This window comes from Fusarium fujikuroi, chromosome FFUJ_chr03 (genome assembly GCF_900079805.1).
Source record: "Fusarium fujikuroi IMI 58289 draft genome, chromosome FFUJ_chr03".
In the NCBI taxonomy this organism is placed as follows: Eukaryota; Fungi; Ascomycota; class Sordariomycetes; order Hypocreales; family Nectriaceae; genus Fusarium; species Fusarium fujikuroi.
In genome coordinates, this window is record NC_036624.1 from 4,619,055 (window position 1) to 4,645,580 (window position 26,526).

General features: G+C 47.9%; 11 protein-coding genes; 1 reads left to right on the top strand and 10 right to left on the bottom strand.

Moving 5' to 3' along the window:
- Positions 1-495: 495 nt before the first annotated feature.
- On the bottom strand, positions 496-1,044 carry FFUJ_03527 (uncharacterized protein; the record flags this gene model as incomplete). Its single annotated transcript, XM_023575385.1, has 1 exon — positions 496-1,044. The coding sequence occupies one exon, from the start codon at positions 1,042-1,044 to the stop codon at positions 496-498; it is 549 nt and encodes a 182-aa protein (XP_023428573.1).
- A 1,019-nt stretch (positions 1,045-2,063) lies between these two features.
- On the bottom strand, positions 2,064-4,025 carry FFUJ_03528 (uncharacterized protein; the record flags this gene model as incomplete). Its single annotated transcript, XM_023575386.1, has 1 exon — positions 2,064-4,025. One exon carries the CDS (start codon positions 4,023-4,025, stop codon positions 2,064-2,066), a length of 1,962 nt encoding a protein of 653 aa, XP_023428574.1.
- A 1,283-nt stretch (positions 4,026-5,308) lies between these two features.
- On the top strand, positions 5,309-6,580 carry FFUJ_03529 (related to UDP-glucose 4-epimerase; the record flags this gene model as incomplete). The annotated part of the gene is made up of 1 exon (XM_023575387.1): positions 5,309-6,580. One exon carries the CDS (start codon positions 5,309-5,311, stop codon positions 6,578-6,580), a length of 1,272 nt encoding a protein of 423 aa, XP_023428575.1.
- A 920-nt stretch (positions 6,581-7,500) lies between these two features.
- FFUJ_03530 (related to AAH1-adenosine deaminase) lies at positions 7,501-8,722 on the bottom strand (the record flags this gene model as incomplete). XM_023575388.1 has 2 exons in its annotated part: positions 7,501-8,148; positions 8,201-8,722. The coding sequence occupies 2 exons, from the start codon at positions 8,720-8,722 to the stop codon at positions 7,501-7,503; spliced, it is 1,170 nt and encodes a 389-aa protein (XP_023428576.1).
- Positions 8,723-9,231: 509 nt separating this feature from the next.
- Positions 9,232-10,595, bottom strand: FFUJ_03531 (probable TfdA family oxidoreductase; the record flags this gene model as incomplete). XM_023575389.1 has 4 exons in its annotated part: positions 9,232-9,394; positions 9,440-9,745; positions 9,796-10,282; positions 10,328-10,595. The coding sequence occupies 4 exons, from the start codon at positions 10,593-10,595 to the stop codon at positions 9,232-9,234; spliced, it is 1,224 nt and encodes a 407-aa protein (XP_023428577.1).
- A 781-nt stretch (positions 10,596-11,376) lies between these two features.
- FFUJ_03532 (uncharacterized protein) lies at positions 11,377-12,222 on the bottom strand (the record flags this gene model as incomplete). Its single annotated transcript, XM_023575390.1, has 1 exon — positions 11,377-12,222. The coding sequence occupies one exon, from the start codon at positions 12,220-12,222 to the stop codon at positions 11,377-11,379; it is 846 nt and encodes a 281-aa protein (XP_023428578.1).
- A 766-nt stretch (positions 12,223-12,988) lies between these two features.
- On the bottom strand, positions 12,989-14,478 carry FFUJ_03533 (uncharacterized protein; the record flags this gene model as incomplete). XM_023575391.1 has 2 exons in its annotated part: positions 12,989-14,393; positions 14,441-14,478. The coding sequence occupies 2 exons, from the start codon at positions 14,476-14,478 to the stop codon at positions 12,989-12,991; spliced, it is 1,443 nt and encodes a 480-aa protein (XP_023428579.1).
- Positions 14,479-15,521: 1,043 nt separating this feature from the next.
- On the bottom strand, positions 15,522-16,758 carry FFUJ_03534 (related to capsule polysaccharide biosynthesis protein; the record flags this gene model as incomplete). XM_023575392.1 has 2 exons in its annotated part: positions 15,522-16,149; positions 16,202-16,758. 2 exons carry the CDS (start codon positions 16,756-16,758, stop codon positions 15,522-15,524), a joined length of 1,185 nt encoding a protein of 394 aa, XP_023428580.1.
- A 758-nt stretch (positions 16,759-17,516) lies between these two features.
- Positions 17,517-19,544, bottom strand: FFUJ_03535 (related to pisatin demethylase cytochrome P450; the record flags this gene model as incomplete). XM_023575393.1 has 7 exons in its annotated part: positions 17,517-17,707; positions 17,767-17,868; positions 17,934-18,229; positions 18,282-18,406; positions 18,468-18,802; positions 18,851-19,033; positions 19,121-19,544. 7 exons carry the CDS (start codon positions 19,542-19,544, stop codon positions 17,517-17,519), a joined length of 1,656 nt encoding a protein of 551 aa, XP_023428581.1.
- Positions 19,545-19,885: 341 nt separating this feature from the next.
- Positions 19,886-21,399, bottom strand: FFUJ_03536 (uncharacterized protein; the record flags this gene model as incomplete). XM_023575394.1 has 2 exons in its annotated part: positions 19,886-20,495; positions 20,546-21,399. 2 exons carry the CDS (start codon positions 21,397-21,399, stop codon positions 19,886-19,888), a joined length of 1,464 nt encoding a protein of 487 aa, XP_023428582.1.
- Positions 21,400-23,469: 2,070 nt separating this feature from the next.
- Positions 23,470-24,510, bottom strand: FFUJ_03537 (uncharacterized protein; the record flags this gene model as incomplete). XM_023575396.1 has 3 exons in its annotated part: positions 23,470-23,802; positions 23,856-24,116; positions 24,172-24,510. 3 exons carry the CDS (start codon positions 24,508-24,510, stop codon positions 23,470-23,472), a joined length of 933 nt encoding a protein of 310 aa, XP_023428583.1.
- Positions 24,511-26,526: the final 2,016 nt, after the last annotated feature.

Consider the following 26,526-nt stretch of genomic DNA (forward strand, 5'->3'; position numbering starts at 1 on the left):
TTTTGGGCAAGATTACATCCAAAAGCGGTGGTATGTTATCAGCACGAATCCCTCATATCGTCCTCTACCGACCCGTCTTCCCGGATCACATCGCAAACGGCCTCGTGGAATTGACTATGAACCGTTTGCCTTGGCAAGCCATTTCCAGTCAACACATGGTCTGCACATGATTCAATGACATCGCACGACCTTACACTGCTTGCGTTCCATCGATCGATCACGATTACCTGAGTCCGTCCCTCGCTTACAAGTGGAGGCTGCACGAGTCACGACAACGGGGTAAACAAGCTAGGGGGAGCAATTTGTATATCAAGCGATAGACTGCTAATTAAAGTATACATTTCCATTTTCCAAAGCACATGAAACTAATTATGATATCCATCAATATTTTACGCACCGCCCAAATGCTAGATGCACGCAACCATTACTTGAACCGTTTCCAAATTATCGACATAGAATGACCGAAGCAAAAAACATCCGATGGTAGCTAGCCTCTTACAGCTGGAAAGCACCAGCAGCCATGGATGAGAAGAGCAGAGCACCAATGGCAAGGCCAAGGGTGTTGATGCTAGACTTGGGGGCGAAGCCAGCAGCGGCGTTTCCACTCTCCGTAGAAGTCTCGGAGCTGGAAGAGCTGGTACCGGTGCTGGTGGAGGTACCAGAAGCAGTGCCAGTAGAGCTCTTGTCATCATCATCCTTATCATCGTCGCCGGAGATGACGCTGGCCTGGGCGGTAGCAGGGACGTCGGCGTCCTTTGTCTTTGTGGTCTTCTTGCTGCCGCTGCAGAAGACGTCGGCGTCGGGGGCGCCGTTGGCGAAGAGGCACTTTGCGAGCTCGCCGATGGTCTGGTCAAGGGCGACACAGTAGAGGCCGCAGCCGTTGTAGTAGCTCACGATCTTGGCGTCACCGCAGCACTTCTGCATGATCTCGGTGTGGTTGTCCTTGAAGGGCATGGCGCAGGTGTTGTCCTGGTTGGGGGTGTCATAGAGGTTTGTGCAGGCCGTGGGGACGGCGCTGGCGGTGCTGAGGGTTGTGGAAGACATGATGACGGCTTGTGTTTGGTGAAAAAGTGTATTGTATTAAAACTTGGAAGAATAGCGATTGTGGTTGAAGAAGGTCAAAAGAATTAACGAATGTTGGTGATGATGATGGAGGAGCAGAAAAGTTACGCGTCGGCTGAGGGATGGCCTTAGCACGGGACGGGTCGGGGTCAGTTTTTGTCTCTGGCTAGGGCCCGCTAGGACTCGCATTAAGGGGTTAATCCGGGGGTCTTGGCCTATCAGCAGCGCCACTCCAAATTTAGCAGCATGAGCTAAGGCTCGTATCAAGTGCAAGGGTGAGGAGGATCCAGTTGCTAGGCAACTTGGAAATGGATCAGAGGCAGGTTTTTTTTTGGGTTAGATACTACGTAAGCGGAAGAAATCGTTGTGAATACCTTCCGATGGAGAGTTATCGAAGGAGTTGAGCTTGAATTAGTAGTATGGCTTGTGACTTTGGTGATGGTAGACGGTTGATGCAGCTGAAGAGGCAAATTGGTATGATGTAACGGGACCACTTCCCGCTCTTGGCGGACGTGGAAGATCAGATCAGTTCGGAAATTGGCTGCATCATGCACAGACGTTGGAAATGTCAACTCGGAAGCCTGATGGAAGCCTGACAGTGTTTTTGATGTAACACCATATTGAATACAGTGGCACGCTTGGTGTAACTCTACCGAAGCATCGCGAAAGTTGAGTTTAGAACCGAATAATTGATTGTGACTGAGGAAGCTATTGGAAGCGTGGAGATTGCGATCGCTTACCTTCAGCCATGGTGAAACTGCTAGCCTTCTATAAGCGATGCTTATATCATGTGACAGACGGCCATGAGGAGCAGCGTGGACTCGATTGATATCATTTGGATCGTAAGGAACATTTGACGGAATACTATCTCATATATCACTAGCTGCGCGGTAGTGGCCATGCATTGTTCCGAATTCGACCAGTAGACTATAGCCAGGGGTGCCTTATGGTCGGCGAAATTCATTCTATGGATAGTTGACTCCAACAGTGTAACCTCGTTATTATGTTGATCTGACAACTCTCATTGCCAATTCATCAGCTAGCATCTTTTCCTTCTCATCCGCCAACCAAGCAGGATTCGTCTCGAATCTGGGATCCAGCCAGAAACATGCTTCATCTCCATCCTTGAGCATCTTCCGAATAGGTTTCGCTCTAACATGTCCCCCAATATAAAACAATGCCCAACGAACAGCGCCAAATACTGACACAAAACTATACAGCTGCTTGTAAACCGGATAAGTAGCAATTGTAACAAGTCTAATGCGCATATCAGGACGGTGCCAGCAACTAAGATAGTTGTAGAGAAGGGGAGGAAGACACGCGACAAAGGCGAGACCGAAGAAGAAGATCCAGTATTCCTTGTGTGCACCAAGAGCGACTAGGACGGGAATGCGGACCCAGTCGATGACTAGACAGGCCAGTATGTAAAGAAAGAGTCCCTTTTGCATGAGAACTCCTTGGATAGTCCGTTGGCCGTTCATGCGGAATAGGTGACGCATTATCTTCCAGATCAGACTATGTCTTCCCATCTCCCATGACTTGATCCTCTGCTTGCACCAGTTTAGCCCCGGACCAAGCACAGTCGCCGGGACTTCAGTTGCAAGCGTAACCTGAGCATCGAAAGCAATGCCCTTCCCAAGACGCATAATAGAGAACCCAGCATTCGCATCTTCCGCGATAAAGTCCATAGGATGATATTTCGAAAGGAGCTCAACGAATACATCGCGATCAACGAACCATCCAGCGCCGTGGGGAAAGTTAACACCGCATGTGCGATCCTCAGCGAGTTTGACAAGACCAGCCATACGGTACTCGCAATCTTGCCAAGAGACCATGCCTAGGGGGGTGTTACCATCTGCATCGGTGCCTGCTAATGGAAAAGCAACGGCTCGTAGGTGGTCATTCAGAAGATGAATAGGATGGCGGTAGTTTTCGGGGAGAGAAACGTCGTCGTCTGTTGTTAGGATGTACTTGTAGTCTTTGGCTGCTAAAGAACCGACGAGTTGAGCTGCGTTCTTTGAACCGATGGGCGACCAGATGTAGACAAGGTCGGGATGGAGATTCTTGAGCCAGTGGCGGAAGGAGAGGTCTTGTGGATGTCGAGATCGACCGTTATCAATGATGAAGATGTCTTGAGGTCTGAAATGGGGATAGGCTGATTCTATCACCTTTCTCAAAGCTTCGCGATCTGAGTTGTGACAGGGAATGACAAAGGCAGTTTCCCAAGCCTCCGTCACCGCCAAACCACGCTCCAGATCATCCGGGTTCTTCTCACTCAGAACTTCCTCAGCAACTGGTAAGGAAGCCGTCTTGGGAGGGTTGTATGGCGGAACCCTTGCAATAGACAAGATTATAAGAAACATAAGAGGTTCAAGGGTCAGAACAATGACAAGAACAGGTAGCATGTAACTGCGAGTCTGAGCAATGGCCTTTCCCATCCAACCAGTGAACCAATTCGATATCACAAGTGCAGCAACGCAAGACATGACGAATGCAAGTGTAGCGCCTTTCTTGAGCGTCATGGGGTAGATGTACTCCTTCGGGTGGATGAGTTCCCAGAAGGCCTTGGGTGAGAACTGATTGTTCAGCGAGCGCCAGAATCTAGTCCATAGTGATGGCTTTTTGGAAGATTGAGATCGAAGAAGATTGCTGGTGAGACTTTCGGAGGATAAGCTGCTTAGGGAGGAAGAGGAAGAACCATAAATGCCAACTTTGCGGGAGCTTCTGTCTGAGGATATGGCTGGTGGTGGTGTAGATATTGGGCTGATAGAGGGACTTGATGGGGGAGTTGCAAAAGGGTTGCTGAGAGAGTGTGTAGAAGGGCTATTGGGGAGAGTTGGGTGAGGTTGATTTGGGTGAAGATCTGGGACTGGGGGACCCAGTCTGGCATTGCAGGGAAGTGTCAGATCCTCATATGAAGGGTCTTCCCTGCTCCAAAAAGGATTGGTGCTTTTTCTAGCCATCTCAACGATCGGACTCCCTAAGTGTGACTGTAGAGAAGGTAGGTAAGGAGATGATAAGACTGGACAGAGAAAAGAATTGACCAGTGGAAAGAGAGCGACATTATCCAAGAGTACGAACAACTTTGTAAATTATTCCTACACCAAGACTATCTAATAACTAAAAGAAATAGAAAATATCCGCATCGGCGAATTTTGTAAAAGAAAATTGCTAACAGCCTCATCTTCTTAGCAAAATCGTATGACGAGAACATCAAGAGCTGCACTTGCGGATGAGCCGAGGGTATTACAGCTGAACCGCCAGCTCTCCAGATCGGTCAGCATTGCCAAAAGGAGCAAATCTAGACTAGATCACGATGGCTTTCACAGTGAATGAACCCCCGTTCGGCAAAGTGGGCGAAGATAAAGTTTCAACGGTCTGCCACATGGCGAACCCACCTCGCTTATAACCTTAGCCTTTCCCCCGGGATGGCCGGCCTTCGTTGTCTACATAAATTATCCACCTTCCGAAAGTACCGAGGGAAACGATAGGAACGACGGAATCATAGACAGCGGATCATTAACGGCTTTTTCTTCTTTTTCTTTAGGTTTGGCCATGATACAGAAACTAAGTACGTCATCGTTCGGTGGACAATATCTGCTGTTTTGTTAGTACAAATGATCCTTCCTAGTTAAATTCTCAGTCAAATTGTCTTTAGAAGACAATAATTAGCGTAATAAAGTCTTGATTTTTGTACTTTGCAATGACGCGGACCATGATAATCGTTGTGTCCTATTCCCAGACAGGGCATTAACAAAGTGACTAAGTGGATAGCCCATTAGCATCACGAGATGAACGTGCACGCTGTTAGTGTAGACGGAACGGTACCGCAACGCATCTAGAACACAGGAGTAGAGGTCTCTGACGTCTGTATCACCTGTTTCATCTATCAGATTCCCCGTTCTGTTCGAGGCCGCTACGGAGACTATCCCAGCTTTGAATTTCGACTTCGATTTGCGTTGAAGCTACAATGGGGTTCTCAGTCAGGTTGTGGAATCATTGGAAAATTTTCCATGGCGAAAACCTTTAGTTGGAACTGTTGAGTAAATTGTTGCTGTTCGGCGTTGTTCTTCGAGGGTTGTTGTTCGAGATGGGGATATATGAACCACTCTTGAGCCACTTGAATTCAGGTTTGAAACGAGGAGTACCACTTGCCATAGGAAAAGTTCTTGCATTGGCTCTATCAGCTCAGTTATACAGTATACCGAACCTGTGTCTCTCTTTGTTATCCCCAAGCCTTGACATCATGGATTCCCTTGTATTGTCCTCAGGCACTACAACCCCACTCACAAGCACTGCCCAGTCACTGAAGTCATCTCGACCAAGTACTCCTGCAACTGAACAAGACATCCTATTCAGTCGTCCTCCATCTCCCATCCGTATAACTCCAGATGAGTACGTCCTCGTCGTTGGTGGTCTAGGCTACATCGGCAGCCACACAACCTGGGAGCTCCTCAAAGACGGAAGTAATGTCGTTGTTATCGATAACCTGAGCAATGCTTTTGTTAATGTTCTTGATACACTCAACGACATGACGGACCAACGCTTCAGCAACAGTGGTCGTCCAGATCTTCACTTCTACGAGGCGGACTTTCGAGACAATACTAAAATCCAGGAGATTCTGTCTCGTTACTCTTCACCTTCTGGATCTCAAATCAAACGAGTGATTCACTTTGCTGCATACAAGTCTGTCTCAGAAAGTATTGAGCAACCGCTCAAATACTACGACAACAACGTTGGTGGACTCATCAGATTCTGCAACATATTATCAAACTTCAATATTAAGAGCCTGATCTTCTCATCGTCAGCTACTGTATATGGTTCACTCGCAGATGCAGGTGGACGCCTGGTCGAAGAGTCTTGTGCTCATACTACAACGGAGTGGCGCGATGCTAGTGGCCGGGATCAAACAACTCTTCAGGGGTGCACGGGTCTCACGAATCCATATGGACGAACAAAATGGATCTGTGAAGCTATTCTATCTGACTTGGCTCTTGCGGATCCAGAGTGGACTATCACGGCCTTACGGTATTTTAACCCAATTGGCTGTGACGAGTCTGGACGCTTAGGAGAAGATCCCCGTGTTGCACCGACCAACTTGATGCCAGTCCTCCTTAAGGTCATGCTTGGCGAGATGCACCAACTGCAAGTGTTCGGTACAGATTGGGATACCCGAGACGGAACGGCTATCCGAGATTTCATCCATGTCTCTGATCTCGCCAGGGGTCATCTTGCCGCCCTTAGCGTGGAAGAAGGCCAAGGCTTCCAGACCTTTAATCTTGGTACTGGAACTGGTCAGACAGTGTACGAAGTTGTTGAGGCTATGAAGGCTGCTTCAGGGAGAGAGATTCCCGTGCTGAAAGTGGGACGCCGCCAAGGTGACGTCGGAGTTTGTGTCGCCGATCCTGGAAGAGCTATGACTCAACTGGGATGGAAGCCCCAGAAGACTTTACTTGACAGCTGCCAGGACCTGTGCAGATTTCTGGAGGCGAATGGGACTAAGATAAAACCACAGTAAACAGACTAACGTTATAAGGATTTGGTTTGGGATAAGGTAATTTTGTTGGGTCTTATCGATCGGGGACTTTTTTCCGGTTTTTATTGTTTTGCTCTTCTTTGTATGATTATGTTTCAGCTGGTCTCAGGAAAATAGAGTTCACTGGAGAGGCGGGTTTAGTAAAAATAGAAGTGCCGAATCGACGTTTTGAAACATTTTGCCATTTCCAACCGTGTTTATGCAAGGGTTCCGATTTCGCAGATCTAACTTTGACAAGTTTGACCATGCCCTCCACTCTTCAGCTGAGCCCGCATGAATGACTGCCCTTCTCGGTTTCGGTCGTGATCGAGACTCTTATCGTGGGTCCGTGGTGTCGGTACTCCTGGCTAGACACTTGGCGTCTGGACCACTTGTCGGTCCGCCAGCGTTCAGGGATCCCAATAAGGGTTTATCATGCACAAGAACCTTTGTAAAGCTCAGCTCAGGGTCTCTTCGGTAATCTCCAGCCGTATCTCATTATGTGGAGCTCAGGGCGGGTTCAAGATCCATGAAAGCTGAGTTAGCCTGCGACGCGTATGCGGTTTTGCCAGATCGGTGTTATTAGCAGGGAGAAAAAGGATCTAGATATCGGTTAATTGGACATAAGGCCGTGCGTGGGCTGGATGTCTGGGGAAGTGGCTTCTCTTGGCATCGGCCTGTCCGGCTCGACTGACGCTATATCGTTGACTCGAAGTGACTGAGTAGCCCAACAGCAAGCTTTGCAAGGAAAATTGTTAATCCTTGGACTCATCGAGTATGATATTGTTATCATCAGTAATCGGAAAGTCTATACTGTTGAATCTTTTATTAAGAGCCTTTACTAGTAGTCAGTTGAATGAATAAATGGTCGACTTATTTTGCACCCCACGACAAGTCCCTGTCACGCTGACGGTAATGACTGGCTATCTTTCAACCCCGGATCTATATGAATCCCCTCCAAGCTCTGCCAAGATTTCTGTCTTCACGTCTTGATCCGCCCAAGAAATCTCCACCGCATCTTTCATCATCTGCACAATATCCTCTTCGGTCAAGCTACACAACTTTCTGGCGAGCAGTATGTTATGCATAACCCACGTGCCTTCCATTAACGGAGGGTCATCGCTGGAAATGCAAATCTTGACACCTGCATCAATCAACGTCCGCAGACGACGGCCCGTTTCCTCGAGATTGAAGCGCCGCAGATAAGCCCAGGGACAGATTGTCATGCCGATGCCTTGGCTCGTGATAAGTTCCACAAGCTCTGGCTTGTCTGCTGCGTTTAGACCGTGGTCGATGCGATGTGTGAGGATTCCCTCGGACGGTGAGATGAGCTGATGAATATTCTGATGCGTGTCTTGCTGACCGACGTCGCAATGTGCTGTGATTCTGAAACCATCTTTCTTAGCCCGCTGAAAGACTTCCTTAAATAGAATAGGAGGCCGTTTGTGTTCATTTGAATCGAGTCCAATACCGATAATCATATCTCGATATCGAAGCGCTGCTTGATAGTGTTCCATTGCAGACTCTGGAGATTGATCGCGAAGGAAGCACATAATCCAAGCAGATCTGACCTAGCATTCGGCAATTTAGACTTATCCATCAAATACAGCATATGAGTCTTACATTCAGGGTCTTGGCCGATTCATCTTGCGCATCACGAAGTCCTCCCATCATATCTTCCCAAGAAACACCACGGCTCGTATGGGCCTGCGGGTCAAAAAACACTTCACAATATCGCACATTCATCTCCGAAGCACCTCGAAAATACGCCATCGCGACGTCATAAAAGTCTTGTCGCGTTCGAAGGACGTCATGGCTAGAGTAGTAAGCTTCGAAGAAGGTAGGTGGAATCAGAGACGGATCGAGATGTTGATATTGGTGGCGCTTCGAAGTTGAGATGACGGATGCGTAGGCTTTCTTCAAGTCATCGAGAGATTTGATGACGGGCTTGTTGTTTCCCATGCGCACTTCTAATCCATTTCTTTGGGCTAGTTTCCATCGAAGCTCTGGCGTGACCATTCCATCGATGTGGATGTGCATTTCGACCTTTGGGATCTGTCGTATGAAGTCATCATTCGTTGCTAGCAGCTCTTCTTTCAGCCTCTGCTGTTCTTTCGATGTAAGTAGTCTATCAGTGATGTTCATCTTCGCTTGACTTTTGTTCTAAATGCAGACCACGAGCCCAATCCGTAGGAGTGAAGGTTCGAAAGGGCCTCGCTGTGTGCATGCTAAGAGGATGAGTCATCACAGGCAGTGCGAAATTGCGGAGAGCGGCGTCTGCCGAGGATAAGCTTAAACCGCTGATCTCGTCTTGGTCAACGCTTAAGCTGAGGATTGACCGTGCCTATCTAACCTATCTGTATCTCAATTATGAAAAGTAAGCTGCCTATTTTAGTTATTGTATTGCGCTTCTCGACTTCATGAATGCGGTCTTGGTCTATAAGACCTTGAATTTCAGGCGGGGCATCGAGAGTGGCTGAGATTGGCAACGTGTTCTGCTTGTACAAGGACTAAGAGATGTTTCACTTGTTAGTGGTTATCCGCAATCGTCTGCGAGTCTTTCCAATACGAGCAAAGGGGCGGCATCGAATATGCAGGTGACGATAAGCAATGGTTGAGTACATATGCATCGCTCAAGTTCCCTACGCAAGCCTCTATCTGGCCCTGTTGCTAGCACTACGAATATAGGGTTCCAGCGGAAACACCTGGGCATCTGGTGTCACACCCTCATACAGTTCTGCCCACCTCTCACGCAGCGGTTCCGGAGTCTCCCATGCATTTTCAGGATCTCTCAGCCAGAGACGAAGAAGATGGCGCCTTGTATCGTTAGCTTGTATTCAACAACTGGAGCACCAGACTGACTGTTGCGTTGGTGAGTCTGTGAATGCATCTCGAGCGTGAAATACAGCGAGGTTGTTGATGAACTGCATATCGCCCTTTGCAAAGTTCGTAGAAACACTTAGTTTATCTCCCAAGAAGTGAAGAGCATCTAGTGCTTCGGCCTGAGCTTCGGTGATAGGTGGAATGTCGTGGCTTCTTGGAAGTGCACCGAATCCGACAAAGTATCGACGAGCGTATTGCAAAACAACTCTCTCAGGAAGCGTATAGGTGGCCTTATGATGGTAGAGAAGTGGCCGACTTGTAAACTTCTTATTCGGGTTTGCGAAACTGAAAGAGTCAGCTAGTCGAAGCAGTAATACAGCATCGAGGTCTCTCACTTCTCAACATCCCAATTCTGCGACAAGGTATGAACCAAATCAGGTCTCGTCCTCGCCAACTCATTATAGACCCTCCAAGTACTCGCAATCCTACTCGCGCCGCCCTCCAACGCAGTCTCTAGACAAAACAGTGACACGATATCACCCGAATCAGTATGAAAGACCTGTCTGTCAGTAGTATAAGCCGGACTCCCAATTGCGCTCTTATCTTGACCGGCGCTGAGATCCTTGACGTGCGTGAGGACAACGTCAGCGGGCTTGCCGTTGAACTTGTTGTCCTGACGGCCGCGCTGTGATGCGATGTGTGAAGAAATACCGACGTAAATTATGGCGTTTTCTTCGCGGGTGTAGTTATCTACGTTGACACCGCGGATGACGAAGAAACCGTGGCCTTTGTGTAGCTCATCAGATAACTTTCGTAGTTCTGAGTGTAGCTTTGGTAGAGGGAATGTCTCCGCCGAGATATGTCCAAATGGAAGGCCAAGACCTGGTTGTGTTAGATGAGGGGTATATAGCTGTCAATGCCAGGTACCTTTGAAATGCTGTAAAGCCTGATCAATTTCGCTGAGCTGGTCCTCGGATAGCTTATAAGTCCAGTCATAAGTTTGACCAACCGAGTCGCCTTCCCAGACAAGATCGCCAGTAAGTTGTTCCGGGAAGCCATCTGGGACCGAGGTCGGGAGTTTCCCCTCTTTGAGGCGCTTGGTTGTTCTAGCCTGGTAGTTTTCGTAGTTTGGAGCGTAAGCAATATCTGGTTGACCGGGCGGGGGTGCCGCGGTGACTGTTGTGGTAAAAGACATGATATTAATAGTCGATGGAAGTTATGTAGGAAGAAGGGATGAAGTACTAGATGTGATCGTCGGTAATAAGCAAATGGGTTCGGGGTCCTTATTAATACGAGGTATAGCAAGTGGTGGTGGGATCTGCATGATGAGGTGATGCGTGACACCGATTGCACCATAGCACATAACACTCTCCATAATCCTGCGAAAATGGAGAAAAGCTCCGTATGAAACCACGTACAATAAGAGACATTATGACAGTGCCATCAATGAGTCCGTTAAAGCCTAAATTTACAGGAACTCATTACCTCCAATCACAGGAATGCATTCACTCTCGGAACTCCTCTAGCTCAGCCTTTCCATTATATAATGTCCAAGCCCATAGCGAATCCACAACCATAATTGTCCCAAAACTGAACACAAGACTACCCCCAAACACAAACTTGTAATACCACCACGCGTTGCTGTCATTCAAATCATCCACCTGACATGCGATCGCCCAAGGCAGCGCATACAGCAGATTACTTGCAAGACTCTGATACAAATACCACCTCGGTCGGGTTGCGAGAAGAATCGTAGCGAGTTGAGTTGACATTGCATAAAAGATATAACACCAGTCCAGGCTTCGCCACATTGAAGCCGTGACCTCTGCTACTTCATCTGAACCACTAATGTATGACGCAAAGGGCTTTGCTCCAAAGAGCGTGAGGAAGATGGCTATTGGGACTTCGAAAATGAGGGCGATGACTAATGAACGAAATGCTGGACGTACGATGCCACGAAGGTCCTTTAATGACGCTTACGCTTGAGGTTTTCGTGTGCTGATATCAACGCGTCTTCTCCAATCGCCCCAGTTATGACCGATGAATTGCAGCGCGGTTGCCTCCAGGGCTTGGACTGGAACCATTATTAGACCCCAACGGATGGTATTGAAGACGCCCCAAGCAGTAGCATATACTGCGCCTAACGCAACGATGGTGCTAACCAACCAGAGGTACAAGGCGTTTCTGACAGCTGACTCGGTGAAGAAGATCAGGCCAGGCGGGAGAAGGACTTTGAGTGCGTCAAAGCTAGGACGCAGCTTCTCTGGGGGATCATGTGCCGTATGTCTCTTGAACGACCGTGTATTCGACCAAAGGAAATAAACCAGTCCTGCAAAAGCTGCGACAAGATTGCAGACTAGCTGAATAGTACCTTGCATGTTGACAGTCGGCGTGAAAGAACCGACGTGGAACTTCGAAATGAGCAGAAAGTCGAGGATGATGTTGACTGCAAACTTGACGGTGCTGATCGCCAGTGGAATATCAGGTTTGTCTAGCGCTCTTGTTGCTGTCGCCACTGCAGTTTCGAGCGTGCCGCTGAACACAGTGAATGAAGCGATTCGCACATAAGTCAAACTCACATCGCGAACTTCCCCAGGCACAAAGCTATTCGCAAAAGAAGACGCAGCAGCAAGAAATACGGGACTCAGTATCAACCCGATGACAGACTGAAACGCGATGAGAGTATGTGTCAATTGGAGACGCTTCCCCAGCGATCGCGAGGCCTTATCTCCTATAACAACCCACGCAGCTCTCGGTAGCCCTTCATTCACTGCTTCAGACGCAGTGTTCATGTACGTATACGCATCGGTGAGCACCACCATTGATGAGTTGATGTTTGCGACCCATAGTTTGGATAACGTACCGTAAAGCGCGGGGAGGATGATTGATGCGAGGTTGAAGAGGAGGGAGCCGGTGTAGTGTGTGCGATGGAGGGCTGAGGGTGAGAATGAGGAGGGGAGGCGACGGATGCGGCGCGTGATGCTGTTGAGGATCTTGATCACTTCCGATGATCTCAGGGCATTTTTGGAAGGAATAATGGTAGTATTGGTTGATTTTGAAGAGTAGAAGGATAAAGGAGAGGGGAAATGGTTGTGTAACCGAAAATGAGGGAGAAAATACGACGTCGCGAGGTGGGTGAACCCCTCTTCAGCTGGTCGGCCTCCCGCATAAAAGCGCAATCAGTCCTAGCTAGCACGAGAAATCTATCTACGTTAACTGAAATGAGGGAAAGTAAGTCTTGGGCGTTATGAGACGCAAGGCCCATATCAACGAGTTTGCTTTCCTGCCGCAATGATGTCGAACTCATGAAGGCATATGATGACAACCTTATGTACGCCTCCGACTCCAACTGAAACTTCCATGAACTGACTGGGCCTGCAACTTCAATGGGTCCGACTTGCTTGCTGGTGAAAGAAAGGTTAAATATTCCACTTAGGAGGTCTCGATTTATTGAGGGGGGTGAAATCCTCAACCTTCACACTCCCAGAGTAACCCCAGGCTATTGACGCAATTAGAAACCGAAATCGCGAAAAGTATTTGAGCCAGAGGAACAGATAGTAGTTGAGTTCATTCGACCACGTACTACATTCATGAAGAAATTCCTAGCTTCCCCTCCTCCCCAAGTCGAAGCAGCCACATTTCCAAGTCGTCTCTCACCCCTTGTACGAGTTCCGTCTCTAGGATTCCATCCTGCCATGCAAATGACACGGTCATATCTCCGCCCTCAACACTTGCAGCATTGACCATAAGAGCACAGCTAACAACCGGCGCAAACTGGGCAAACAAGAAACTCTCCAATTCCCAGGGGCCCTTGGACGCCGGGACGGCGATAGAACCCAGGTTGCTCAACGTCCATAGTTCCCGCCTCGGCTTTCCGTATCTCGCCTGGAATATATCACGCCAATCGCCAACATAACGGAAAAGATACGAGAACTCGTTATGTGGTATTGTGTCTGTTCTTCTCTTCATGTCCTGTCGCAATTCGACCGCGAGCTTCCAGACGTTAGCATCCCCATCCTGTCGAATCTTGGCCAGGACGTTAGGCCCAATTCCCTGCGCGTGTGATGATGCGTACTTAGATATGTGAGTCTTGTTGAAGTGTATTTTGTCGGAAATCCACGGTCGTAGGCTGATAGCTGTGAGATTGACAAAGCCCTGTTGCTTGGTCAGGGGCGCACGTCTCGCTAATGAGGCAGCGCAAAGCGCATTGAGAAGATTGGTCATTGTAGTGTTTTCCTCGTGACACCTTCTAACTACAGCTTGAGTGAGTACGGAACTCAGCGAAAGGTAGCGAATGTTGACGGCTTGAATGTCAGGGTTGCACGGCTCACCCGCCCACTTCTGAAATGTAGAAGGTCTGAGGTATGACGGTGCAAACATATTCCAGAGTTCGGATACTGTCCAGGAGATGTCTGCAGTGAAATTGATGAGCTTCTCCTGTGGGAGAGGGTAGTCGCAGAGATCGTCAGTCAAGTTCACGACAAGACTTTTGTCCATCATCAGCGCCACGGCGGGATCAGGATTGTTAAGGGCGTCAACCAGGGATATGTGAAACTTTGCAGTGCTTTCTCCATCGCAGATAGCGTGATGGACGGTCAGACAAATTCGGAGCCGGCAGCAGTCCTCATTTGCCAAGTTGGGTTCATGGAAGACCCGAACATGCCAGCCCGGGTGCTTCGAAAGATCGGGCCATGGCTGCAACAACAGCTTTTCTAAGTTCTTAGCAACGGAGTCGACAGACGATGCTTCCGCGTCTTCAACCTGTTCTGAAAAGTCAACAGACGACAAGGCGATGAATCGTGGCTGTTTTGAGTTTTCTCCAATAATGCCAACGCGCATTGCCGGCTGCTTAAGCATGACTTGGGCTACGGCGGTGCGTATCAGATGTAACACAGAGCCATTTTTGAATTGCGCTCTTGGAATGGCCAAGGTGGCCGTGTTTGAGATGCGGAAGTAGATTCCAAGCGCATGACTGGCGGTCCACATGGATTCTCTGTTTGCAGTCAGCTCACGATAACCCAGTATCGAACATGTACCTACGATGTACCGCAGCTCCTGATGATGTTGGGGTTAGTCATGACTGGTCCTTGATGATGCGTTTATGCTTGTTGGAAAAATAAATCGGAACAAGAAAGGTGAGAGGAGCAGAAAGAAGTATCATTTGCCAACGCCGATATGCTCCACGATAAATTGTAAGTTAGCCTTCGTATCCGTATTTGTCCCTGTAGTGAATACAACAACCAAGTAGATAGAACACACTAATTTACTCATTTGCTAGAGCGGAACTAGCAGCTGTCAATACAACATTGCAGCAATATGCCTTGCCGCCCTTTTGCTCAGTACGAAACATGACCTCCTAAATACGCTCAGAGAACACCCTGCAATCCTGCCAACAACAGACCCTGCACGGCAAGGTAAGTATGGTTGGGTAACTAAACAGCTTGGCACGTGAAAGAAGCTGGTACGCAACGTCGGCCGTATCTCAGGTAAATTCAAGGGCCTAAAGTAGGTATACAGCAGTGGCCTTCCGCAGATGCCGGAAATTATAATAGCTGCTACAGGACATTGGTATCATCCCGGCATATCTGCATTCATCTAGGGTCGAACTTCCTTGGTCAGTCTGTTTCCGAGATGCCGTCGAGTCTTACGAGTTAATCAACGTCCGTAGCCCTCACTCCTCCTTGATTGGTCGACCAGAACTACCGACATAGAGAACTTGGTGGTCCATGACGTGGCGAAAAGCTTACATTCAAACGCCTGTGCGGCGGTATTCCTACCATGCATAATCAGAGAAAAGATACTCCGTACATAAAAGTTTTCACTTTAGCGTACATTGTGCGTTGCGTTGGGAGCCGAGGTTGGCTTCCAAGCTTGGGAATGGTATCGCACGGACATCGGGCCTGAGCCGCAAGCGCTGAGTTTGAGTAGAAGACGCAGAGCTTGTTTTTAGAGTTTCCTTTTGGCCCAGGGGGTGTTTCTAATGAGGAACGGGCCGCAACGGGTGGTACTTAACCGGGGTAGAAGATCTACTTATCACATTTACACGCGCACGTGGAAGGTATTGGTAAGAACGTTCAAACGTGACACCATACGATTCTGAGGATGCAAGGTTGAAAACTATCTAGGCCTCCAAGAGCCCTTTCTCTATGAAAGTTCTGGGCTCACGGGCCTCCTTCTGCTCGATGTTCTCACGCTTCTGGCGGAAGTGTACCGCTCCGTACCGTAGCAGCTCTCCAAATGATCCCGGCACACAATCCTGTCCCTCGTTCTGATCCCACAACGTTCCAAGATGCGGTGTGTGCGTCAGATTCTTCGCCCGTGTCACCTTTTGAAAGCTTGATTTGGTCAACAATCGCCATACGAGCTTGTACGCATCCTTGTAGGCTGCCGAATCCGGATCCGCATCAAGACGAATAGTCAAGAGATTGTACATTCGAGGCCCAATGCCATCGAAGCCCAAGATCTTCTCGCCGCCCCAGACCTCGTTGAGCGCATCAATGCAGAGAATGTTGCACTGCCAGTATTCAGAACTTTTGAAGCCATCGCCCGTGTCACGAATCAAGCACAAGCGTTGCCAGCACAAAACCTGCGCAATGTACTCTAGAAATTGAGAGACTGGCACACTCCAGTCCCAGTGAAAGTCCGTGGCGTCATCATAGCGTATATCTTTGATGAATTCCAGCAGAGGACTGTCGCTGAGACCTTGCTGGTTGGTTCGACCCTTCCACAAGTGCAGGTACAGCTTGTGCCTGAGCCATGGATTATTAGCCCCTTGTCCATCGCGTTTTCATTAACACTTACCATTTCTCTATGAAGACGTTGTTATTCCGAGCGGCAACGAAGTGATTAGCGATCGTCTGGTCATACAGAACCGGCACCGCGATCTCGTACGGCGAATCTGGATCCTCAAGCAAATCCCAGCAAATGCGATCGATGTGCCTGATAAGAAGGCACCCCACGTCCATACTTACACCCCCGTAGCGTAGCAGAAGCGGACCCCGAATGAAATCAGCAGAATGTTGCCCTGCATGGTGGCCATCCATGGTTCCGCTCAAGAACGCCTCAGGCAACATCTCCCTGTCAACAAACTTCAGGACGTGATTGGGAGAATTGGGCACCATATCAAGCACTCGGATGGTCCAATCAGGCCCACAAATGCGCGCCCAACCGATGACATTTCGCTGGCACCAGGAGGGAATGGCACGCAGACCTGAATCCCAAAAAGCCCAGATGTTCTTCTCGGATGTTACAGGCCTGTACTGCTCCATAGAGGAAAGAATCTCTTCGTCGGGTCTAGGGTCAACAGGTTCGGTTGCCTCTAGTTCTGATTGGTACTCGGGAGGTATAGCGAAATGCATGATGCGAATCTGGTGCCGGAGGGAACGAAAAAACGAGTGTTCTTTTAGAGAGGTAAAGCAGATCTTTGTTCCCAAGTATGACTTAGTCGTTTATGAAAGCAGAGAGAACTTAGTCTGAAAGTATGCCTTGCTCCTTTATAAGTTTTTGCCCTCGAGTCTTCCGGCGATTTGATACAGCACATGCTTCCATAGTGCTCGGGTCCGTAACCTTCCAACTGCCGAGCCGAGAATGCCTCTGCTGGTCTGCTCACTCTTGTCTCTTCTCTCATCTACAAGGCTTTGCTACAGGTTCAAACTTACTTTGGAGCCAACCTTCACACCTTCTTTTTCAGTGATCGCCTATTGTATATGCCTGTTATCATTTCAAAACTCTATGCAGGCTGTTGACCCTCCTATGCGGCCCGTCCCATCTTGATTCCGCGGTAGCCACGTAGCATAATGGTAGTGGGGATGTTGATTGAGCTTACAAGTAAGTTATTCATTACAGCATGTGCAGATCAGAGTGGAGGAACGCCTCTTTGGCGAGAACAGATCCAGTTAAGTTCGGAGGGTTATAGGAAATACGGCCTTATACTAGCAAATGAAACCGACTCTTAAGCTAGACTCACCCCCCAAAGTCTCAAGCGTAGAGGGCGTATGGCTTCCACTACCAGAAGTGCTGTGCGTTCCGGTGAACCGGGGGCTCGGATTCTCAACATGACAGCAATCCATCCATCAAACAGCGACTCTGACTCTGGCTAACTGGCTGACAAGGATATTTAAGTAGTCCTTCGCGTAAAAACTAGGTAGAGGCTCGACATAGCCAAAGTAAAGCCGTCTCGGAGACCGGCAACGAAGTCTGTAGCAACATCTTTGTGTGCCAGTTCAACATTGAACTTGTGCAAGATCTGACTGGCTACAAAACGAATTTCCATAAGGCCCAACTGCTTTCCAACACAGGAGTATTGTCCTACAGCACAAGGTAGGTGTTAGCTAGGCTCATTTATATGGACTTGGGGATACTATTACCAATTGAGAATGGAACGAAAAGAGAAGGGTCTTTAGTGAGCTCCTTCTTTGTAGTCCAGCGTTCCGGAATAAACTTGTCGGCATGCGTAAAGAGTCTTTCATCTAAGCAGACAAACCATCTGTTAGTTCTTTGTAGAATGCAAAGTATTGCCACTGGACCCTCTTACCTCGATTAAACGTGTAAGTTGGAATTGTTACTATAGTATCGCCTGGAAGATGCGTGTTGCCAATATCCAGACCCTCAGGCGGAGTCATCCGCTGCAAGCCCGACGGGATAGCCGGATAGAGTCGCATGGATTCGTTGATACAAGCTTGTAGATATCTGAGCTTTGATAGACTTGAATGGTCTGGTTTGTCATTCTCTGCGTAATATTGATCGAGTTCTCTTTGGAGAGTAAGGCAAGTTTGCGGATTGATGGCCAGCTCGAAGAAGAGACAGGTAAGTGATGCCGCAGTAGTATCGCTACAGAATGGTTAGTTCAGACATCATCCACTTGCTACGTATGACACCGTACCTGCCCGCTACAGCGATAAGTTGAGCATCTCCGTGTAGGTTGATAGTATCCTGAGCAGTCGGCTTGTTGAGAGCGTCGTAGTCAGAGAGGATCCATGAAAATACATCCGGCAAATCCGGCTTATTCTGTAATGCAAGTCATCAATACATCGCATACAGTCCCCAACAGGATCTACTTTTTGCATACCTTTTGTCTCCAATCGACCTGTTGCTTGAGCCATCCCTGAAACTCGAGGTTCTTCTGATTCAATACCGGAATGCGTTTCAGAAGTGGGAAGATCCAGGTCAAATGACTCAGAGATCCAGCCATAAGCATGTTGGAATGAACCAGTTTCATAAATGGATGCGCTGTTCCGTTCTTGAGCATATCGAAAGTTCTCCCAAAGGCCAAGTCACCCATAACATCAAAGCTATAAAAGTTAAACCATAAAGATGCGTCGATGGGGGTGCCCTGGGATGCTTCTATCTGCTCAAATAGTTGGGTAGTATACCCAGCCACTCGTGCTTCATACTCCCGAAGTGCTTCTCAACATGTTAGCCGACCTCGCCTGATATTGAAACTACACTGACCTTTGGAGCTGAACGCCAAATCCCATGCCTTACGTCGATAGGCATGCTCCTCCTTATCTCTGGTCATCTGCAGAGCTCTGATAGGGTGTTCGACGCTGTACCAAGGGCCTTTAGTACAAGGAGAGCTGTTTGAATGGAAAGCTTGCAAGGCAAGCGGATCTATGATAGATAGTTCGGTAGGCCCTGTAACATGTGAGTACAACAACTTTTGTTGGGCTTTTCTTTGTGATGAGCAGGCGAAAGGGGCATCAGTATAAAGCAATTACTCACCGATCCGAACAATATCCCCATATTTTCTATGCAACTGCTGCACCTCCTCAAAAAGACGGAATTTCTTGAAGGCGTGAAATGTAATGTACAGGTTAGACAGCCTAGCCCAAAAAGGGCCTGGAAATCGACTCAATCGGTGGAACCAGCCCCGGTAGATGAGCATACTAAATGACAATCCCGTCAAGGTTGATAGTGTGAAACAAGACGATATGGCAGTGACTTTCCATAAAGTGAAATCTTCACCCGCGACGGCTCGAGCAACAATGTATACCAAGCTGATTTCGAGCACAGCAAAGGCTTGTAAGATGTTGAAGACATAGAGGTTCCATTCGCCTCGGCGGAAAATAAACAGATGAGTCAAAATGCCAAGTACGAAAAAGAGGCAATAATAAGCCGGATCGAAGTGAGCTTGTAAGATAGCCATCGGCATTTAAGGCAATGAGGTTGTTGAGCAAACAAAAGAAACTGTTTTCTGCCTATAGAGCCTTCTCTTAGGAGCCATTTGTAGTTACATGCTTGTAAGTTTGCATTACGCGGGAACCACGGATCCGTGATTGAAGTGAAAAGATTGTTCGAGGGACACCAGTCGTAGCTGTAGGAACGTTACCCCCATCCGCGAGCCGGCCCGTGTTCCAAGAAAGTTAATTACCCAGGCGAGTAAAGCTAGCTGAGAGGTGCCCCAAAATAACTAAAGTCCGCTACGACCTCGCCAAATCGTATAAGCTTTTGGCGAGATAGTAATCGAACTTTTTTCATGACCATAAACTAGACCCAATCTAGTACACCCTTGCGAGAAAAACCAGGTTTGTGATCCAAGCACTTGACAGCCCCATCAGCTGTACTGGCAATGTTAAGAATTGCAGCATCCTCTAGGCCAATGAAGCCTTTCTGGACCACGTTGGCTAGCCAATCGACAAGCCCGTCAAAAAACCCACCCGTGTTGAGCAGACAGACACCACGGTCATGGATACCTAGCTGATGCCAAGTTGTCACCTCAAAGAGCTCTTCGAGAGTGCCATAGCCTCCACTCAGCGCAACGAAACCACTTCCCTCGCCCCCATCAATCACCTCTTGGATCATCAAGCGCTTTCGAGTATGCATATCCTGAACAACAGTCCGTTTACCGTACCTGGCGCAAGTAGGATCCTTAGGATGTCTTCCCAATTCCTTGGCTTCGTATTTCAGCAGTGCCTCGGGAATGATACCATGAACAGCATCAGGTCCAGAAAGTTCAACGAGAGTGCTTGCGATTGCGCCCATCACTCCAGTGGTACCGCCTCCGTACACAAGCTTGATGCTGTTTTCGTGACAGACTCTGCCGAGTGACTTGGCGGCTTCTATATGGGCCGGCTCGTTACCAGATGACGAACCACCACTAAGAAAATTAGCTCTTCTGTATCCAGCATTGGGGAAAGGCTTTATTACAAGATGCATAGTACTCGAGGCCTTGCTCCGTTGATAGAACGGAGATTGATCGAGGCTGAAGCGTGGCAGAAATCACTCGCCATTCGAATCGCAGGTTTCTCAACATCCGAGATCCAAGATGTCTTGTCAACAACCGTAAGGCTCACGTTCGCAATTTTCTCGGCGTGAAGAAACGGACAGAGTTCTTGGCGAATCCATTCTAGTTGCATCATCCCATATTGAAAGGTATTTTCTTTCATCGAGGCCAGCCCAGTCTTGAGCAGCTGATCGTACTGTCCGCCGCCTCTCTGAGCCTCAAGATACGGGTACAATTCCTGATAGCCAATTGCCTTCCAAACACCCTTTCGAAAGTTGGGTTTTTCGTTCAGATACTTGTCTTCGAGGAGTTTCAAACCTGAAAGTTCTTCCAAAAGGCCTGCATCTACCATGTCATCCAGTCTGGATGCGATGTTGCTAAGATAGGTAGACTGGTGCGGCAGCAGAGTGATAGCAGCCATACGCCATCCACGGTTCAACGCATCTTGCAGGAGAGGCAAAGTGAGCGATGTTGAGCCTCCAACGACTACAGGTATAATCCCGTGGTCACAGAGTTTCTCCAATGTTTCGATTGCTTCTGCCACGAAATTTGTTGGCTCCTCGTCAGCCTCCAAATATCCGATCATATGGTGGTCGATTCCATCCGTTTCTTCAGGAGAAGGCTTAGCAGTGATAATACTCCCGGGGGAGTAACACTGCAAACTATCAACCGAGATGACTTGGCCATGGACGGACTTGGCTATGGAGACTCCTAATTTAGTCTTGCCGGCACCTGTAGGACCAAAAACACCAATCATAAATCGGTTGTTAGACTCCATTCTGGTGGTGTTTTGTGAAGATTAGCTAGTAGTAGGAACAAAGTAGCGCTATGCGGATGAGATTGTTACGTATAGAAGAGACCGCGATGCTTCACTCTGAAGTATAGGTGAATTTATACCTGTGCACACGGGAGATATCTTCCTCTGCCATGAGCTTTGAGCCGTTGAAGCATAAAGTGGGTAAGCCTACGTAAGGTTTATTTCGGGATACAGTCAAGGCGTACATATGAATACTCGTCGTCACACCTAAACCTTCAGCAAGGCAGGCTGTTCAGACAAGACCAAATTGTGCATATACGAGGCCAAGGGTAGTGGCCGTGAGGCAGGCCTTGGGTGATAGACAGAACATCGAGGTTAATGAAAAGGATTTGATTATCAAAAATGGAATTTTTGCTGAAAAGGTATCGTAAGAAATGCTCACATCATTTTGTGCTACAAACTCTATGTTTGCATCATAATTGCATATCATATCACCAATAACCATGCACGGGGCCTGGAACAATGAATACTATGAGCCCATAGGTGTTGTGCTTAACTTGGCCAACTTCCGCTCCAAAGTGTGTTATATGGACCATAGTTGAAGACATTAGTCTATGAGCTTGGTTGTTCCGCCCCTGACTGTGATGTTTCTTCCGCCTAAGAAAGCAGCAACACGTTTACTTCATGAATACATTATGGTATAATGTCTAAGTTGTGAGCTAGATGTCTTATTTGTGGTGGAGGCTCATAGCTAAGAGCTTGATCAACATAGAAATTAGTACGTCGCCATGGCCCCGGCCTCTGCCTGAGATCACAACACTCGACACGACACTGACATTTGGTCCAGGGCTTATAGGTGTGCAATGCTATCTAATCAGCCTGCGATCATATCATGACACAAATGAAGCCTAGAATTTCGAGACAAAGGTGCCGAAAATCAGATGACCGGATGCGGCAGGGGGGATACCAAAATTATTTTGCTGAGCTTTCCGTTTCCGCTTTGATTCCAGGCTAGTTGAAAGATTTCAAACTAAACTTTCTTAGTGCTTTCGGCTCGGGACGTGTCCGAGTAGCCAGGGGTATTTGGATTTGCCGTGCAAGCCGACTGGTTAGTGCCTCATCGCCACGGCGAGGCTATCCGGGGCAAACAAAAATCAGCAGGGTTCGGAGTTCAGTTATTATAAATTCTAACAATGAATTAATGAGCCCCTCATCATGAAGGCTCACATGCCAGGCCATGTCATCTTCCCGGCTAAGAGAGCCGTCAGCGGAATAGAGAGATGTGAGAGAACAGCCAATAGGGCAACGAAGACGCTCTGTAAACCTTCCGAAACTTTAAGATCGGGAGAGGAAGTCCTTGCGAGTAATGCAGAAAGTAGCACTGAGAAATTTATAACCTGCATTAGACTCTCTTTGATAGAAACACCTGTTTGCGTGGCTAAGGTTTAGCCTATCTCGCTCGTATCAGTACCCTGCCCAAGACATTCGTCCTCGACCGCCGACCATATCCGTATGAGCCATTTGTTATCGACCCGAACCTCGTTCTAGTGGCCAGAAGCCCAGCTAAAGGCTCCCGGTCTATATTCGGAGACCCTTTACAGAAATGGTTGTGTAATAGAAAATGAGGGAGAGTGTGTGGAGGTAGAGACAAGGAAAGCTATTATTACTCCTTTGCAAGGGGAATTATATGATTAGTCTCATACAGCAGAATAACGTGTCAGATCGATCCCAAAGCGGTTGGAATATACCAGTTCTGGATGGCTGAGTGGGAGATAATACAGGCTAAGAATATGTGCATAGTCGGCCGATCTAATTAATGAACCTGTTTGAAAATACCCGAATTTGGAACTCTTTGTGGGAACGAAGTCAATTGTAGCAGCTTTTGCAGTAACCTTAAGCTGCCAGCTACATATTCGGACTTGACTGAACCTCTTTTCATAACCACCTCAAATAGACCTATACTGCATGTATCCAGAACGACGTCCTCTGATATAAGCTCTTGGCCACATGTCTCAGTTGCAAGCAACATACCTTGCTCACAACTTGGACATTGTACCGAAATGCGTGGCCAATTACTATATCCAGCACCATTTAGAACTCGGTGAGCTCGTTGGTGATGGCGTCGAAACCCCAAGACGCAGGCTTCTTGGACTCGTCGCGTTTGAACTTGTAGACGTGAATCTGGGGAAGATCATTGTCGCTCATCTTATTCTGCTCCGCGGCAAAGACTCTCAGGTTGTAGTTGAAGTTACCAGCATCATAAACATGGACAGAGGCAGAGATGGAAGAGTTAGGCCGGACCTGGAACTTCGAGCTGATCTTTTGGTTCCAAGAAAGGGATCCGATCTCCCAGGTCGTCGTATCGCCAGTCATGCAAAGCTCTCGAATGTTCTGGTTCACTGGCTCGACGTAGTACACACGGATCTAGACCAAGTCAGTGGGTCAGAACTTAACTGGGAGAATGATTGACAACAGACCTCAACGCCCTTGGGACCGAGCCAGGTGATCGCGGCGACCTGCTTGTTTTCGTTGGAAACATAGATTTCTTTGTAACGATCCTGCTCCTCCTTGGCAATTGGGTCATACGCCTTTCTGATTACATGACGAGTGTAGTCACCCGTGCCAGTATCGTCAGGAGACTCTAGATAGACCAACTGATTACCCTTGCTGCTGGGAACGACGTAGAACAAGAAACTCTTCTTGCCAGTGTCGATGGCAACAACGTCCTCGGGAAGAGTCTGGGCACGGGTTAGCCATTTGTCAATCCGAAGTGGAATTGGATAGGTTGACAACCTTAGACATATTGCTTAGTCTTGGGAGTTGTCTTGCGGATAGCTTTTCGCTGTCGGGCTTCGGACGTGTGTCCGAAGGCAGATTGATGGGAGAAGGGACTTCTGAAAAGGTTGGAGCTGTGGGTAGCGGCAGAGTATGATTGGGAAGCGAGGTACTGATGTGAAAGAAGAAGGAACTGTCAGTGAAAGTTGTCGTTGTAGTGACTGCTGAGGATTCTGTTGAGGCGGGGGAAACGGTCAAATTTATAGTTGTGCCGTCGTCCAGAGTCGTCTCGACGGTCATGGAAGATCTAACCCTCTCTTCAGTGGGCTCGCCTGATGAATGCAAGTCATCAGGCATGGTGCTATGAGCTTGAAAGAGAGTTGTTCTTGTTTGAGACGAAAGTAGCCAATGGAGAGTTGACCTGGATTCACAAGCAAAGTAGCTCTGTTTTCATGGCGGTGTAGGATGTTTAGAATGTGATATAACTGGTGGCGCGGGGTTTTCAGCTCTCAAGAAGCTGAAGTGGCTTTAAAAATAACCATTTACGGTGTCTCCGGATACTCTCTTGCATCAGGTGTAACCACCGAGTAGAAGGCTTTTTCAGAAGACATAGGGGGTAGGGTGGATATATGAGACCCAGACTGAGACGGTTCGAGATGAACAAGGCCTCTGTATGTTGATGTGTTGGTGTACAGTTCATTGCCTTGGCATTACGACGATCTCGAACATGAGTAACACGACGCGGTCGTAGATACCGAGAAAACTTCAACTGATCAATGAATGCGCTCCTATAAGTTTGGAGACAAAAAGCACAAATTAGTAATAACAAGAATTGGTAAACTAAGAATATGGAGTCACTGGATTAGTCACTGGTTTGCTGTGTTGTTTTATCATAGGCTAGAAGTTGAGCTGCTACGTATGGCGTCTGTATTAGGTATGAACAATGCGTATTGGGCATTCCTCGGATTTCTATCTACCTGCTAAACGCCTTGATGTAAGTGTTGTATTCTTCGCCAAGTGTTTTCGATACAGCATGGTAGATGGATAGAATTGTGAACAGTCTTGATTGTGATATAGTGTAAGTACCACCCGATATGGGAACTGCATCTAGAGAACTTAGATCTCATATTGTTATGCCTCGCCTGACTTATCGGCCGGGCCCTCCGAAGTATCCTTTACTGAGCAGCAGATCGCCGATTCGCCGCAAACTGCCGCCATATTATCACATTCTTTAGGGTATTACGAAACTCGTAAGTGGTTACGGACTCCCCTGACCCGTAATTTAACTTCACGGTCCGTATGATTGCATTAGAAGGGGAGATTCCTTGGATCTGAAGGGTAAAACGGAAGTCAAGTCTGGACTCTCTGCGATACAATGCCATCCAGTATCGTTTTAGTAGATGGGGAGCTGAGATGATGCGCTTACTGCAGCCTGAATTCCTGTCTCGCCTGCCGTTACTCTTTTGATCTCTAGCTTCGACGTTATAAGCGCTGAGTTGAGACATATAGAGCATATTGTCTAATAAGGTTCTTGACTTGACCACCGTGGTATGATTCTGACGGCATGAAACTCCATGAGCCCATCACAAGTAAGGCAGCCGGGCCGGTGAACGAAAACCTATCACAGTACTTGAAGACATATCAAACTCAGAGTTTCAGTTTAACTTTGGCAATAATTCTGATTGCAACAGTGATTAGCATGATTCCTAGACAAGAAGACCGTATATGAACCTATAAAAGGGTAGTTGAATTCTCCCTTACAGCGTCACGTTGACTTTGTGAGTACTTCTTTATACACAGAATACAGTACCAAATACTCTGTACAGGCTGGGTACTGAGTCCTAGTAAGCCTTGTTTCTTATCGGAGAGTGACTACGCAACGGGCCGTTAGAGCAACATTCATCCCCCGTTCTCCCCGCATCCAGCTAGCCACAATTGCCGGCGCTATACCCACATTAGGCTCCAGCTAGCCACCGTCTTAAGAGACAAAACCGCATGCAGCAAATTTAAGCTATGGGTAACAGGTATAGCCTATATAAAGTCTCCTTAATTCAACCATTCCCTCTCGCGGCGTCTCTTGCGGGTCGGTGGATCTGCGATTTGCAACTCGTAGACCGCTAGTTTTGCTATACACCCTCTGTCTTATGTCCAAGCCATGCGCAACGGAAGCGACACGCGGTTTGTGGCGTGCAGGAGCTTGAGGCTCATTGGAAATAAGAGTTTCGGATGGATCCAGACCTCAAGCCAAGACGCGACATTGCAAAGCAATGTGTAGGCATGCGCCTACACCTGCTCGAGCTTCAAATGAGAATCATATGTCTAGGAAGTAGACGTAACTAATTTGTGGCTTACACGATGTCATTGAATCTAGGT